The sequence below is a fragment of the Carassius gibelio genome, chromosome B4 (assembly GCF_023724105.1).
Source record: "Carassius gibelio isolate Cgi1373 ecotype wild population from Czech Republic chromosome B4, carGib1.2-hapl.c, whole genome shotgun sequence".
Classification (NCBI taxonomy): Eukaryota; Metazoa; Chordata; class Actinopteri; order Cypriniformes; family Cyprinidae; genus Carassius; species Carassius gibelio.
The window spans coordinates 23,014,424-23,030,738 of NC_068399.1; the positions used below are offsets into that span (position 1 = coordinate 23,014,424).

A 16,315-nucleotide genomic window follows, 5' to 3' on the forward strand; every position below is an offset into this window, starting at 1 on the left:
GCTGGATACATGATGTATGAAATGATTAAATCAGATTTTTTGAAGGGTCTCATTTTGAGCAGTCAGAACAAATTGTAAGTAATTTTTTACCATTCAGTACAGCTATACAATTTTGTAAAAAAATATCAAATGTCTCAGATAAAACTGCAGTACTAATATTGGTATCTCTTTATTTATTTATTTTTTCTTTAAAATTGTAAACTATTGAGCTTTTATTTTGGTAGAAAAAAAAACCGCAGCATTAATTCCTAATTAGTTTCAAACCGGTGCATTCAAATACATCTTCACTCACTCGATCCTCAAATAACAGATTATGCAGTGAATAAGTGAATGAGTCCATGTCATGGGAGTAGCTTATGTTCTCTTGCACTTTGTAAGCAACTTTGTTCAGCCGGGCATCGAGTTTTCTTGATAGAGTCTTGATAGAGTCTTTTGGCAACATGTGGACACATTCATCTATACTGTATCGATCAACAAATAAATACACCGGATATTGATTACACAAGCTGAACAAACGGATCTGATTTCAACACTTGAGAAATTATTTTGCAGAAAGGTTAGATATAAAAAGCGAATTGGATTTTTGTGCAGTGTGAACAAAGTCAACAAAGTGTCCACCAGTATTCCTGGGAACACAGCTTAAACACACTTATACAGATATCGCGGAAAATCTATTCATGAGCAAAACACACTTCCAAAGAATCAGGTAGTCAATTTCTATTGTGTAGCTCAGACTTTTTCTGCAGAAAAGATACTGAGAAAGAAGTAAATCAATTGAGACACCAGCTAGCAAAAGTGCATAGCAGGGGAAAAAAAGAAAGAAATGACATTTGAAATTGATTTTCTCTTGCCACTCAAACAGCTGACCAACACTGCCAGCTGACTTTTCTGTGTTTTTAGCTCTAAATTGTCACAGCTCGGGAATTTGTCAGCAATTCCATATCTGCAAAGACAAGTTTCAATCTCGAAGGATGGCAGTCTTCACGCTGGCACTGCAAGAACTGTCACAGAACACCTGAGAGAGTGTCGCTGATCCATGACATCAGACTTAAAACTACATCTGTCTCTTTTTACAACTACATGCACTATCACTTAGATCCATTGTACCTTCTCCAAAACCTAAAAATGCATACATCCACAATCTCTGACTGCTGGAAAACTCTCCAGAAATGGGAAGAAAGCATTTCATGAGGCCAACTTGCAAGATGCAAAAGGGGAACAGCAATCAGAGCAAGTAAGTCTAGAACAGTATTGGCGCTTTTCCACTGCGTGGTACAGCACGGCTTGACTCGGCTTGTGTTTCCACTGCAGTTTAGTAGTACTGCTTTAGAGTGAGTGAGATTATTCACGTTATTATTGTTGCACAGCCTCTAATGCCATGACTCGTGAAAAACTTTTCATTCCACGTTGTCCCATCAAGCTCTCGCTGGATCCGATCTTCCAACAAGAGGAACGTCTATACTTCCTCAACAGAAACAGCTGAGTTTTAAATCTAGCAGTTCTTTTGTGTTTGTGTCGCATGTTCAGTGACGCAGGTATAGATGACTCTCTCATGCCAATCCGTGATCAGCAGAGTTTACATGTCACATTTTGGTAATGGTATGGTTCAATTGGAACCTCAACCAATGTGGTACTAAAAAAAGGACCAGGTACCAGGTACTGTACCCTGTGGAAAACCCCCCAAAAGTGAACCATACAGAACTGTACCGTGCCATACCATGCATGGACTCCTTGTCCATGGAACAAAGCCCACTTGACACTGGATGTTTTTGCAGCATCAGCTGTTGTTCAAGAGTGGGCATGAAGGAAATTAATCACTATTACACTGTAAAAGGGGAGAGACTGAGACAGACACATACGCAAGAACACGGTCTAGACCACACTTACAGATCAACAAATTCATTAGCTGCAAAGCCATGATGTTGCATGCTATACCATCACTTGATGACTAAATTGGTCAGAGAAAATGCTTGCATTATGATAGACAGGATCCACCTCTCGGTTTACAAAAGGTCAAAATGCAAATTCAAAGTAAAAGTGGTTATTCATGGAATTGTATCACAGCTTTTATGTTCTGGCAGCAGATGAACCTCAGGAATGCGACAGATCTTTGCAAACTCAGTGAATCATGTATGATCACATGCATGTGACTCAGATTGTGTGTAGCGAATGCTTGAGAATTCCATTTCTGTTGATAATATCTCACGCACACACAAAATCTATCTAGTCTCAAGATCTAAATTCAACACGACAGCCCAAATCAACATAAGTCTTCATGCTGTATGTGATTAAGTAACTTAAAAAAATAAAAATACATTTTATATAGAAGGCACTCAAAGAGCAATTTAGATTTTATTACATTAGTTTATAAACTTATATTACAATGGTACTTAAAATATATAAATACAAAACATTAAAACAATTTATTTATGTTTTTAATATACTAATAATTACATTTTACCATTTAATTACATATAAAACATTTGTTAATATTTTAACATTTTTAAATAAATAATATTTAATATTAATACTGGATAAAAGATTCAGTAAAAAATACCCCGGGCTGAAAAAAATCAGAGTTTCACAATATCTGATATTTCATTGACAGTGGGGAGCCCAATTCTGATTTTCAGAAAGTGAGAGAGATAGAAAATAAAAAAAATCTTGGTAATTTTGGTACCTTTTACTTTGATTTTGTTCAGCATCCCACCAATATTCAGCAATATTCAAAGAGACCTCACTGGTGCTAACTAACATGTCCCTACAAGATACATAAACACACAGCTCCAACATCTGATTTTCCTGAGGATTACTGACTGAAGAAAAAATGTCTAAAACAAGTGAGGGAATGGAGAAACCCAAACAAAAGTAGTTGTTGGAGCCAGTCGTTTATGTGTGTGTGTGTCATGTGACTGGATAAAAGAGTAAAAAAGGGGGGTCAGAGGTGCCTTTGTGTGCCGTTTTTCGGTCATGAGACCAGAGCTGATCACTAGCGCAGCACTGAACTTCTGTCAGAGAGGAAGAGGCCCTTTGTGAGAGTCAAAGAGGAAAATTCAACTACTAATCTATATAGAAAAAAAGTATCCTCAGCTCCTCCGATGCTAAATCAGACCAAATTATTTTTTTAGCTTGACACTGATGATAATAACTACAAGTCATGATGCAGAAATAAATTTAACCTGTCCTTCACACCTGACCATGTTCCTCGGACATACCAGATTGTCAAATGCTTAATTTGCTTTGACAGAGGTCCAACTCATGTGCAAACCAGTATGACCAAGGTCAAAATAGAGCACTTTGCCTAAACCTCAAATTCACCATAGATAGTGGACTAAAGAAACTGCTGGTGTCAAAATGAATAGACTAAGGCAAAATGACATGGATTACTGAGCAGCTTTCCAGTACATCATCTACACAGACAGGATGAGCCACAGTGGAGACGGTCGTCTTGGCAACGTCATCCCACCTTGTTCAGATTATGGGAAGTGAGGAATGACATGCTGATGTGCCACACAGTGCATCATACTTTGGTTTTAAACAGTTTATGCCCTAATACCTACCACAAGCCAAACCAAATCAATGAAGATTTTCAGGAGTTGAGCGGCTCCCTTGACATTTAAAAGATGTTTGCTTTGTCGATCAATGGCACACAATCAGCCTCTCTTATAAGGTGTCTTTCCCCACTGCAGATACCCACAATTACTGCTGATACTATAATAGAGATGGACCTATCAACGGTTTGACTGACATTAACAGTTTTCTCTTAATAGGTAATTGGTTCTTTAATATCAGGTCTAGCGATAAATTGCATTCCAAAAACAAACAGCAAACAAAAGTAAAAAAAAAGCAGCCATTAAATGTGTGGGACACCAACTCCTCGTTTTCTATCTCTTTCATTTCATGGATTTAACAAGTTATCAGAGTCAAAGCGGACAACTTCAGCAACTAGAGGCTCTAATCCTCCAGCGCTCACGCTTGTGTGTGCGTGCGTGTGTGTGTGTGAACTGCGGTAATGTAGTGAAATAGCTGGGCAGTTTGATAGCCGAATTATAATAAGCAGCCTAATAAAAATAATAGTTATTATTATTATAATCTAATACATTAATAGGAAAATGGGCCTAATATCGTCTTGATTATTGACAGAGAAATCCGCTTATGCCGATATCTCTGACTATCGCCGATACAACATACAATAGTCTATCGGCACAACCCTAATGCACAGACAGGCAAAATCAATTTGAAATGGCAAGTGTTTTGTCTAAGACACTTGCCTAATGACAGGCAGCTTTGACAAGCACAGGCTCTATTTATAGCCAATGAGACACTGTTTTGGGTCCCTCGCCAACAACCAAAAAAAGATGATGCACTTTTTAGTAGTAGAGATCAACTACACTATTATATTTAGCATTCATCCCATGCATGAGAGAGAGGCTGCCAGTTATTTGAAAGTACAACTGGCTTGAAGCAAGACTTCTGTCCCATGATAGTCAATTTATTTCAAGATGACTAGCTGTCCTGGAACATATATCCAAAGTACGGCACACAGGGCTTTATCTTGCTACAAAAAACACAGAGAGTTAGGTAGATGGTAATAAAAATAACATGCTGCCTGCTAGTTGCAACAGTAGTGATTAACTGATATTGCTTTTAATGACCAATGCAATAGAGAATCTTTTTTAAATGTTTCATAATGTGTATGCAAAAGAAATTTTTATTTCTGCTTTTAGATACAGTAATAACTAAATGATCATTACATCACAACAATAAAAATATATGACATAAGGTTTTTTTATCAGAAAGACTTTTTCGCCTGTTGAACTGTAAACTAATTGCTGTATCACTTAAAAAAAACATGTTATTTAAAAAGTTGAGTAATTATACAGACAAAAGTTACTTCACCTGAGAATAACACTACTATAGGATTTATCAATAAACAAAAAAATAAAAAGCAAATTCATAACAATAATAATACATTTACACTAAAAAGAAGAAATATCAGTTGAGTTTATTAAATATTAACGTCTATCTCTACCAACCATATGACTGGGCAGGAATATGACATTAAAGTGGATCTGAAATGGACTGAGGGAATTCATCCTCACAAGAATGTAAAAAATAAGAAGGACCTTGTGTACTCATGAGAGGGAAAAGAAAACTAGGTCAGAAATGCCTGCGGTGTTGACAAGTCAATAAGATCAACAGCAAGCTGTCAAACACTTTCACACTTTGACGCTTAAACACAGACGTCAACTGGAATGCTTACAAATTTTTTCCATTGCCACTATTTAAAAAAAAAAAACGCCTCCACTAATATCCATCATCATTTGATTTCTACCAGTTCAATCCCGTTATTTAAAATGTTTGTTCACCCAGAAATTACAAGTCCATCAACATTTACTCATCCTCACGTTTTTCCAAACTTGTATGACTTTCGGTCTTCCGCAAAACACAAAAGGAGATGTTAGGGAAGATGACAGCATCTTCACCATCAACATTCACTTTCTTTGTGTTTGGAAAAACATCAACTCGAAGTGATTGGTGACTTAAGGTTAACAACATGCCTAACATCTCTTATTATGTTTTTAGGAAGATAGAAACTCAAACGGATTTGCAAAAACATGGTTAAGTGAAGTGTGCCAGAATGTTTAATTTGTGAACTGTTCCTTTAAATCGAAGCTGCTTTGTTTAGAACAACAACAACAACAACAACAACAACAACAACAACAAAAACAGCATCTTCTATCGTCGCGAAACTCAGACAGAACTCTTTATGGGCACGAAAACTTGGAAAAACAAGATAAGCATGACAACTCCAAACAAAAGCCCCATCAGTGGACTCACTCACCTCTCAGAGACTGACACAAACAAGTCTGAAAGTGACTCATACACAGGGTTTAGACCACACACTTTCTTTCATCAGATTCATAACGTTCTTCAGAAGCTTTTAAACGCGTTTGTGATAATATAATGATCTGTTTAGTCGTTAAAATCAAATTCCCGTTAAGAAAAAAGCTGGAAAACAACAGACGGACCGTTCCAGGCAGCGTAGCAACGGGAGCTAGTCAGCTAGCAATATTGACACAAATAACTTCATTAGCAAAGAAATACAGTCAGAAACACTCTTATATATACTCTAACGACTACATGTGGGTGTCGGGTTTTTACTCACCTGTCTGCGTAAACTGCAAGGGGTTGTCCTTCAAGCGTGTGTTTTTGTCGGAGCGGCGCTGCGGATTTAGTGGATTGACTGACTGTGGCTGGATTTTCTGGATATGGTTGCGTTTCAATGTGACGGCCCCTCGCGTGAGGGCAGAGTGGCCAATCAGAATGCGCGGATAGGTCACGTGACCGAGTTTCAGGCTGACCGGTTTAACGGGATTTGTAGTCCATGGGGTAACTTGTTTGTTTCTGGGTTTCCTTTTTTCCTTTTTTGTTTTTGCTGATGTTCTTTTTGTTCACCATCACTGTGTGTGTGTGTGTGTGTGTTTGTGTGTGTGTGTCTATATATATATATCTTTTTGTTGTTTTTGATTGCTTCCATTGTCCTCATTTGTAAGTGGCTTTGGATAAAAGCGTATGCTAAATGAATACATTAATATGTAAATATTACCTATATTTCAATAATAACTTAATTTATTCATTTTGAAAAATATTAGTGACAACCATTAAGATATTGTCATATAAGGATGAAATCAAATATTTATAAGAATGAGAGGGAATTTAGACAAAGTTTACAAATCTATCTTTAAACAACTATATTGATTGACTGCTATTGTGAATATTGAATAAGACTCTTGAGTCCCCCAATATCTATAATGTTAACAACCTTGCTGTCATGGGCCTGTGATGAACTGAAGGCTCAGATTTTGTGCAATCGATCACACAGATTGAAATATTTGCATCACAGAAAGAGAGGATATGCACTGCAATGACATCCCTGCCTATCAGCTGTTTAGATATGATATCAGTGCTAACAGTTTAACTGTGCAATGTTGGAAAGTAGCCTGCTTGATTTACTAATGATGCAATCGATGACAAAGGTTATAGAGAACATGTACTATGATCTTTATTGAGAAATTATACCCAGGCTTTGACCATTATCACTAATAAAGTCTTAAGTCTAGATGAGAATATACGTTACTACATAAAAAAAAATGTTTATGACAACAATCAAAGTGTAATTTAATGTTTAATAAACAAAGTTTTAGGATTTAAAAATATAAAATATGGAATATGTTTAAGAATTCAAGAAAATTTCTGCATTTTTATAGGTCACACTTTTCAGTAACTCTAAAATTCATATATATTCAGTAAGAGTTTAACATATTCATTCAGTAACAGTTCCACTGTTCACTCGAATTGCTACTGATCATATTATTTGTAATATGAAATTTGTATTAAAGCAAAAAAAAAAAATTGTATTAAAGCAAAAATAAAAAAAAGAATGCAGAAAAATGCTAAATGTAAGCACTTGTTTCAATAGTGGTATCTGTGGTTATGTTTCCTGTTTTGGCCTATATGAGCTTTCTGGAGAATTTCCAGTCTAAACCAGCTCAGATCATGGTTTATCATTTGACCATACAAACCCAATCTGAAACTAAATAAGTGGAACATAAGCCTATTTGTTCCAGCCCAACATTAAATGAATCCAAATGAAAAAAAAAAACACTCACCTATTTGCAAAACAGATGTTGGAGGAGGGCATGCAGACATGCACCTGTCAATACTTTCTGTCTGGTATTGAGCCAGATGAAATTCTTCCAACCTGCATAGGGTTCACACAGTACATGCAGTCCGTGCCAATGTCTACTAACTGCATAACAAATCCAGTGAGCTGATCTACTAATAATGTGGTGGGAAATTCAGACAAATGGCAGTATTGAAACTAGTCCGGACCAGTGAAAAACAGGGCGTAAACCAAGAAACTGGAATTTGAATTGAGATGTTGGTGTTTGGTTAGGTTTAAAGGAAAGCAAGTGCTTATTAATACTGGATAAAAGATTCAGTAAAAAATACCCCGGGCTGAAAAAAATCAGAGTTTCACAATATCTGATATTTCATTGACAGTGGGGAGCCCAATTCTGATTTTCAGAAAGTGAGAGAGATAGAAAATAAAAAAAATCTTGGTAATTTTGGTACCTTTTACTTTGATTTTGTTCAGCATCCCACCAATATTCAGCAATATTCAAAGAGACCTCACTGGTGCTAACTAACATGTCCCTACAAGATACATAAACACACAGCTCCAACATCTGATTTTCCTGAGGATTACTGACTGAAGAAAAAATGTCTAAAACAAGTGAGGGAATGGAGAAACCCAAACAAAAGTAGTTGTTGGAGCCAGTCGTTTATGTGTGTGTGTGTCATGTGACTGGATAAAAGAGTAAAAAAGGGGGGTCAGAGGTGCCTTTGTGTGCCGTTTTTCGGTCATGAGACCAGAGCTGATCACTAGCGCAGCACTGAACTTCTGTCAGAGAGGAAGAGGCCCTTTGTGAGAGTCAAAGAGGAAAATTCAACTACTAATCTATATAGAAAAAAAGTATCCTCAGCTCCTCCGATGCTAAATCAGACCAAATTATTTTTTTAGCTTGACACTGATGATAATAACTACAAGTCATGATGCAGAAATAAATTTAACCTGTCCTTCACACCTGACCATGTTCCTCGGACATACCAGATTGTCAAATGCTTAATTTGCTTTGACAGAGGTCCAACTCATGTGCAAACCAGTATGACCAAGGTCAAAATAGAGCACTTTGCCTAAACCTCAAATTCACCATAGATAGTGGACTAAAGAAACTGCTGGTGTCAAAATGAATAGACTAAGGCAAAATGACATGGATTACTGAGCAGCTTTCCAGTACATCATCTACACAGACAGGATGAGCCACAGTGGAGACGGTCGTCTTGGCAACGTCATCCCACCTTGTTCAGATTATGGGAAGTGAGGAATGACATGCTGATGTGCCACACAGTGCATCATACTTTGGTTTTAAACAGTTTATGCCCTAATACCTACCACAAGCCAAACCAAATCAATGAAGATTTTCAGGAGTTGAGCGGCTCCCTTGACATTTAAAAGATGTTTGCTTTGTCGATCAATGGCACACAATCAGCCTCTCTTATAAGGTGTCTTTCCCCACTGCAGATACCCACAATTACTGCTGATACTATAATAGAGATGGACCTATCAACGGTTTGACTGACATTAACAGTTTTCTCTTAATAGGTAATTGGTTCTTTAATATCAGGTCTAGCGATAAATTGCATTCCAAAAACAAACAGCAAACAAAAGTAAAAAAAAAGCAGCCATTAAATGTGTGGGACACCAACTCCTCGTTTTCTATCTCTTTCATTTCATGGATTTAACAAGTTATCAGAGTCAAAGCGGACAACTTCAGCAACTAGAGGCTCTAATCCTCCAGCGCTCACGCTTGTGTGTGCGTGCGTGTGTGTGTGTGAACTGCGGTAATGTAGTGAAATAGCTGGGCAGTTTGATAGCCGAATTATAATAAGCAGCCTAATAAAAATAATAGTTATTATTATTATAATCTAATACATTAATAGGAAAATGGGCCTAATATCGTCTTGATTATTGACAGAGAAATCCGCTTATGCCGATATCTCTGACTATCGCCGATACAACATACAATAGTCTATCGGCACAACCCTAATGCACAGACAGGCAAAATCAATTTGAAATGGCAAGTGTTTTGTCTAAGACACTTGCCTAATGACAGGCAGCTTTGACAAGCACAGGCTCTATTTATAGCCAATGAGACACTGTTTTGGGTCCCTCGCCAACAACCAAAAAAAGATGATGCACTTTTTAGTAGTAGAGATCAACTACACTATTATATTTAGCATTCATCCCATGCATGAGAGAGAGGCTGCCAGTTATTTGAAAGTACAACTGGCTTGAAGCAAGACTTCTGTCCCATGATAGTCAATTTATTTCAAGATGACTAGCTGTCCTGGAACATATATCCAAAGTACGGCACACAGGGCTTTATCTTGCTACAAAAAACACAGAGAGTTAGGTAGATGGTAATAAAAATAACATGCTGCCTGCTAGTTGCAACAGTAGTGATTAACTGATATTGCTTTTAATGACCAATGCAATAGAGAATCTTTTTTAAATGTTTCATAATGTGTATGCAAAAGAAATTTTTATTTCTGCTTTTAGATACAGTAATAACTAAATGATCATTACATCACAACAATAAAAATATATGACATAAGGTTTTTTTATCAGAAAGACTTTTTCGCCTGTTGAACTGTAAACTAATTGCTGTATCACTTAAAAAAAACATGTTATTTAAAAAGTTGAGTAATTATACAGACAAAAGTTACTTCACCTGAGAATAACACTACTATAGGATTTATCAATAAACAAAAAAATAAAAAGCAAATTCATAACAATAATAATACATTTACACTAAAAAGAAGAAATATCAGTTGAGTTTATTAAATATTAACGTCTATCTCTACCAACCATATGACTGGGCAGGAATATGACATTAAAGTGGATCTGAAATGGACTGAGGGAATTCATCCTCACAAGAATGTAAAAAATAAGAAGGACCTTGTGTACTCATGAGAGGGAAAAGAAAACTAGGTCAGAAATGCCTGCGGTGTTGACAAGTCAATAAGATCAACAGCAAGCTGTCAAACACTTTCACACTTTGACGCTTAAACACAGACGTCAACTGGAATGCTTACAAATTTTTTCCATTGCCACTATTTAAAAAAAAAAAACGCCTCCACTAATATCCATCATCATTTGATTTCTACCAGTTCAATCCCGTTATTTAAAATGTTTGTTCACCCAGAAATTACAAGTCCATCAACATTTACTCATCCTCACGTTTTTCCAAACTTGTATGACTTTCGGTCTTCCGCAAAACACAAAAGGAGATGTTAGGGAAGATGACAGCATCTTCACCATCAACATTCACTTTCTTTGTGTTTGGAAAAACATCAACTCGAAGTGATTGGTGACTTAAGGTTAACAACATGCCTAACATCTCTTATTATGTTTTTAGGAAGATAGAAACTCAAACGGATTTGCAAAAACATGGTTAAGTGAAGTGTGCCAGAATGTTTAATTTGTGAACTGTTCCTTTAAATCGAAGCTGCTTTGTTTAGAACAACAACAACAACAACAACAACAACAACAACAACAAAAACAGCATCTTCTATCGTCGCGAAACTCAGACAGAACTCTTTATGGGCACGAAAACTTGGAAAAACAAGATAAGCATGACAACTCCAAACAAAAGCCCCATCAGTGGACTCACTCACCTCTCAGAGACTGACACAAACAAGTCTGAAAGTGACTCATACACAGGGTTTAGACCACACACTTTCTTTCATCAGATTCATAACGTTCTTCAGAAGCTTTTAAACGCGTTTGTGATAATATAATGATCTGTTTAGTCGTTAAAATCAAATTCCCGTTAAGAAAAAAGCTGGAAAACAACAGACGGACCGTTCCAGGCAGCGTAGCAACGGGAGCTAGTCAGCTAGCAATATTGACACAAATAACTTCATTAGCAAAGAAATACAGTCAGAAACACTCTTATATATACTCTAACGACTACATGTGGGTGTCGGGTTTTTACTCACCTGTCTGCGTAAACTGCAAGGGGTTGTCCTTCAAGCGTGTGTTTTTGTCGGAGCGGCGCTGCGGATTTAGTGGATTGACTGACTGTGGCTGGATTTTCTGGATATGGTTGCGTTTCAATGTGACGGCCCCTCGCGTGAGGGCAGAGTGGCCAATCAGAATGCGCGGATAGGTCACGTGACCGAGTTTCAGGCTGACCGGTTTAACGGGATTTGTAGTCCATGGGGTAACTTGTTTGTTTCTGGGTTTCCTTTTTTCCTTTTTTGTTTTTGCTGATGTTCTTTTTGTTCACCATCACTGTGTGTGTGTGTGTGTGTGTTTGTGTGTGTGTGTCTATATATATATATCTTTTTGTTGTTTTTGATTGCTTCCATTGTCCTCATTTGTAAGTGGCTTTGGATAAAAGCGTATGCTAAATGAATACATTAATATGTAAATATTACCTATATTTCAATAATAACTTAATTTATTCATTTTGAAAAATATTAGTGACAACCATTAAGATATTGTCATATAAGGATGAAATCAAATATTTATAAGAATGAGAGGGAATTTAGACAAAGTTTACAAATCTATCTTTAAACAACTATATTGATTGACTGCTATTGTGAATATTGAATAAGACTCTTGAGTCCCCCAATATCTATAATGTTAACAACCTTGCTGTCATGGGCCTGTGATGAACTGAAGGCTCAGATTTTGTGCAATCGATCACACAGATTGAAATATTTGCATCACAGAAAGAGAGGATATGCACTGCAATGACATCCCTGCCTATCAGCTGTTTAGATATGATATCAGTGCTAACAGTTTAACTGTGCAATGTTGGAAAGTAGCCTGCTTGATTTACTAATGATGCAATCGATGACAAAGGTTATAGAGAACATGTACTATGATCTTTATTGAGAAATTATACCCAGGCTTTGACCATTATCACTAATAAAGTCTTAAGTCTAGATGAGAATATACGTTACTACATAAAAAAAAATGTTTATGACAACAATCAAAGTGTAATTTAATGTTTAATAAACAAAGTTTTAGGATTTAAAAATATAAAATATGGAATATGTTTAAGAATTCAAGAAAATTTCTGCATTTTTATAGGTCACACTTTTCAGTAACTCTAAAATTCATATATATTCAGTAAGAGTTTAACATATTCATTCAGTAACAGTTCCACTGTTCACTCGAATTGCTACTGATCATATTATTTGTAATATGAAATTTGTATTAAAGCAAAAAAAAAAAATTGTATTAAAGCAAAAATAAAAAAAAGAATGCAGAAAAATGCTAAATGTAAGCACTTGTTTCAATAGTGGTATCTGTGGTTATGTTTCCTGTTTTGGCCTATATGAGCTTTCTGGAGAATTTCCAGTCTAAACCAGCTCAGATCATGGTTTATCATTTGACCATACAAACCCAATCTGAAACTAAATAAGTGGAACATAAGCCTATTTGTTCCAGCCCAACATTAAATGAATCCAAATGAAAAAAAAAAACACTCACCTATTTGCAAAACAGATGTTGGAGGAGGGCATGCAGACATGCACCTGTCAATACTTTCTGTCTGGTATTGAGCCAGATGAAATTCTTCCAACCTGCATAGGGTTCACACAGTACATGCAGTCCGTGCCAATGTCTACTAACTGCATAACAAATCCAGTGAGCTGATCTACTAATAATGTGGTGGGAAATTCAGACAAATGGCAGTATTGAAACTAGTCCGGACCAGTGAAAAACAGGGCGTAAACCAAGAAACTGGAATTTGAATTGAGATGTTGGTGTTTGGTTAGGTTTAAAGGAAAGCAAGTGCCGCCCCCACCCCGCGACTTCTCCAGAAATCACAACTTGAGCAACACAGACCTTTCAGGTCAGAAGCCATATTTAAAATGACGAATTGATGGAGAGACTTGAGAGTCTTTAAAAAAGGCACACATTGCATAAGGGTCCCCAAGATAACATAATATTCACAACTCACAAACTTTTAAAACTGACGTTTCATCAGCTAAATAATTGGTATCTTGTTAAATGCCAGTACAATCCATTAAACACATGCACTTCTATCCTTCAAAGCCTAATTTTTATTCCTGTCAAAAATGAAATATACCTCTACCCTAACTAATTAATCACATGATAGCTGGCTGTATGAAAAATATTGAGTGTAAGTGTAAAGGTTGCATTATATTTATTTTACAACACATAGATAATGTATGATACCAAAAAGCCTTGACCATATCAGCAGAATAAATGATATGAGCAGCATATCATTGACTTAAGCAAATTTAACCCTATGCACTCTATAAACCTGGTCATAAATGTGATGAAGTCATTCCACAAATCAAACAGAACAAACACACAGAGTTAAACAGAAGCAAAGCAGCAGAGCAGGTGATAATAATCACTATTCATATTTTTAATATTACTGGTTTGAATGAGGGGGAATACACACAACAAGCATATGATCACAGGGCAGCAAACAAACTGTGGAGTGACATGTCAAAGAGATTGTAAGTGTTAATGGCATATATGACCGACTGACTGTTATTTACAAGTGTAATTTTCCTCCAAAACATTCATGAATGAACAAAAGATCTCATTGTCTTGTTCTGCGGCCTGACAGTGGGAGAGCTCGGCTATGATTGCCCGATCCATCCAGTGGCCAGTAATATCTTTTCTGCTAGCACATAAATCCCCAGTAAAAAGCTTCTTTATCAAAAAATACTAATCAGAACAATACATACGATGTATAAAATGAGAAGCAATTAATAAAATATAATCTGAACCACTAGTATTTGGTTACAATAATAGTTTTTGCAGTCCTTATCATGTAGATGTAGCCTTGATTTTTTTTTTCTTCCCGTTTTCATTTACCAGAAGACACATTCATTACCATGAGGCTTTGAACCGTTTCAACCAACAATGACAAAGACAGTGACAGAACAAACACAATATTCTCTGCTCTAGATTAGATGTAATTCCAAGATATGATGTATGGAAGCCCCTGAAATGCATCAAAGGTTCATAACAGACGTTTGTAAGCCTATATGAAGGATACAAATCAAATGATTTTGGAAGAATAAAGGAAGTTTTGTGAATATGTTTCGCTCCAATTCAGGTAAAAATGTTCCTGGTTTCATCTTTCACACGTCTTTCCAGGTTTCTTAGCAGAAATGCTTGTGTGACAGGTAACAGGCAGCATTCTGTTCTTGTCAGAGGATCTTTATGACATCATGGAACACAAAGTCCGATAATTCCACATTTCTCTGACTCAAGGTTCTTAAGAGCTCTGATATCGTCAAGGTGGAGTGTGTTTGTCGAGGTGGATCACCGACGGACCGAAGGTCTGGAAAAGGCGATGGGCGACAAGCCGTTGTTCTCCGTCCTCTTTTTGCATCTCTACCGCTTCTAGAGTCTCTAAAGAGTTTAGGCTCTTCTTTCAAGAACAAGCAAACAGTTCGTGCCTCTCTGAATTTTAAACATCGAAAGAACAACAGCTTGAGCCAGAAAACATCACACCGGTGCCTCCTCTTCATCAATGACGTCCAACTTTTGATTCTTGAGTCAGAAAAGGTCATTAAATTACTATCAATGGCACACGTACACTTATTTATATACTTTAATTTGTTGCTATTTAATATATCATTTTACATTTAATTATCTCTAAGTTCCCCCTCTGGGTCCGTTAAGGGTCCCGTTCCTCCCCCGCTAATTGCTCAGTGCCTCTCTAGGGCGTCTGTCCCATCCCGTCCGGACCCTAGGTTGCTACTTGCACACGAACTGGTCTACTAGCGACGTGCAGCGCTTGCACTTGACGTAGCAGCACCAGTGAAACTTGCAGTGACAGCGCTCGTGTTTGTAGGTCTTGAACTGGTCGTAACCGCGACCGCAGCACATGAGCTCACAGCCATCCATGCCCTCCGAGGTCTTGTTGCACAGGCGGCCCTGGGTGCCCAGAGAGCCGGTGGTCTCGTTACGCAGGCAGTAGTCCGGGCTGGGGTCGATGTAGACGAGGTCCTCGTTCGTTGGGGGGTTAAAGCGGTTGTTGACCAGTTCCAGCTTGCCTTTTCGGCCGATGCGCATGGCTGCAGCGCTGTCGTACTTCTCTTTCAGGAACTCTCCCACACGGCGGAAGTCGGCCAGCTGGAGCCAACAGGTTTTTAGACTGCACGAGCCGGAGACTCCATGACACTTGCATGCGACGTTGGCCAGATTGTACACTGCCTGTGAGTGGAGAAAGAATTAGAGGTGTTGTGAGAATATTTTCAAGAAAATGATACTTGAAAACAATAATCAGCACCAAATTATGGAAGTATAATTTTTTTTTCCAGGTTGAATACCAAAACTTTCCATGCTTACTTTCCACTGGTCACATTGTTTTAGTTATACAAATAACAATAAAAATAATAATAAATTGCCTGAATCATGCCTTTTATGATGCAAACTTTCAATCTGGTAAAATGATTCAGCTGGCTAATATTGTCTAAACTCTAAGAACGATAGTTTGGAAGTATCAGCAGAAAAGGGCTGAAAATAATAAACTAATCAATATTTTTTTGCCACGTCAGCCATAATTTTTCACCAAAAATGTTAGTGTATGAATTTATGTCTGTTTTGCAGTTTCCTGTATAATTATAAAAAAAAGATATAATTTCCAAGTATTATTGCAATTTTTCTTAGCAAAGAAACATA

General features: G+C 37.1%; 2 protein-coding genes across 4 annotated transcripts in view; both read right to left on the reverse strand.

Annotated features, from left to right (window-relative positions):
• LOC127956218 (adiponectin receptor protein 2-like) overlaps positions 1–11,781 on the reverse strand; it is a 30,283-nt gene extending 18,502 nt beyond the window's left edge. Inside the window, exon 1 of one of the 2 annotated variants that reach the window (XM_052554010.1) lies at positions 11,629–11,781. The gene's annotated coding sequence lies outside the window, so the exon portion shown is untranslated. Of the gene's footprint in view, positions 1–6,169; positions 6,323–11,628 lie in introns of those variants that run through there. The other variant, XM_052554009.1, reaches the window with a different exon arrangement.
• Positions 11,782–14,018: 2,237 nt separating this feature from the next.
• Positions 14,019–16,315, reverse strand: part of LOC127956806 (protein Wnt-5b) — a 73,734-nt gene continuing 71,437 nt past the window's right edge. For both annotated transcript variants that reach the window (XM_052555015.1, XM_052555014.1), the window contains one exon: positions 14,019–15,847. In XM_052555015.1, the coding sequence (XP_052410975.1) occupies positions 15,389–15,847 (459 nt within the window). In that variant the 3' untranslated portion in view covers positions 14,019–15,388. The remainder of the gene's footprint in view (positions 15,848–16,315) is intronic.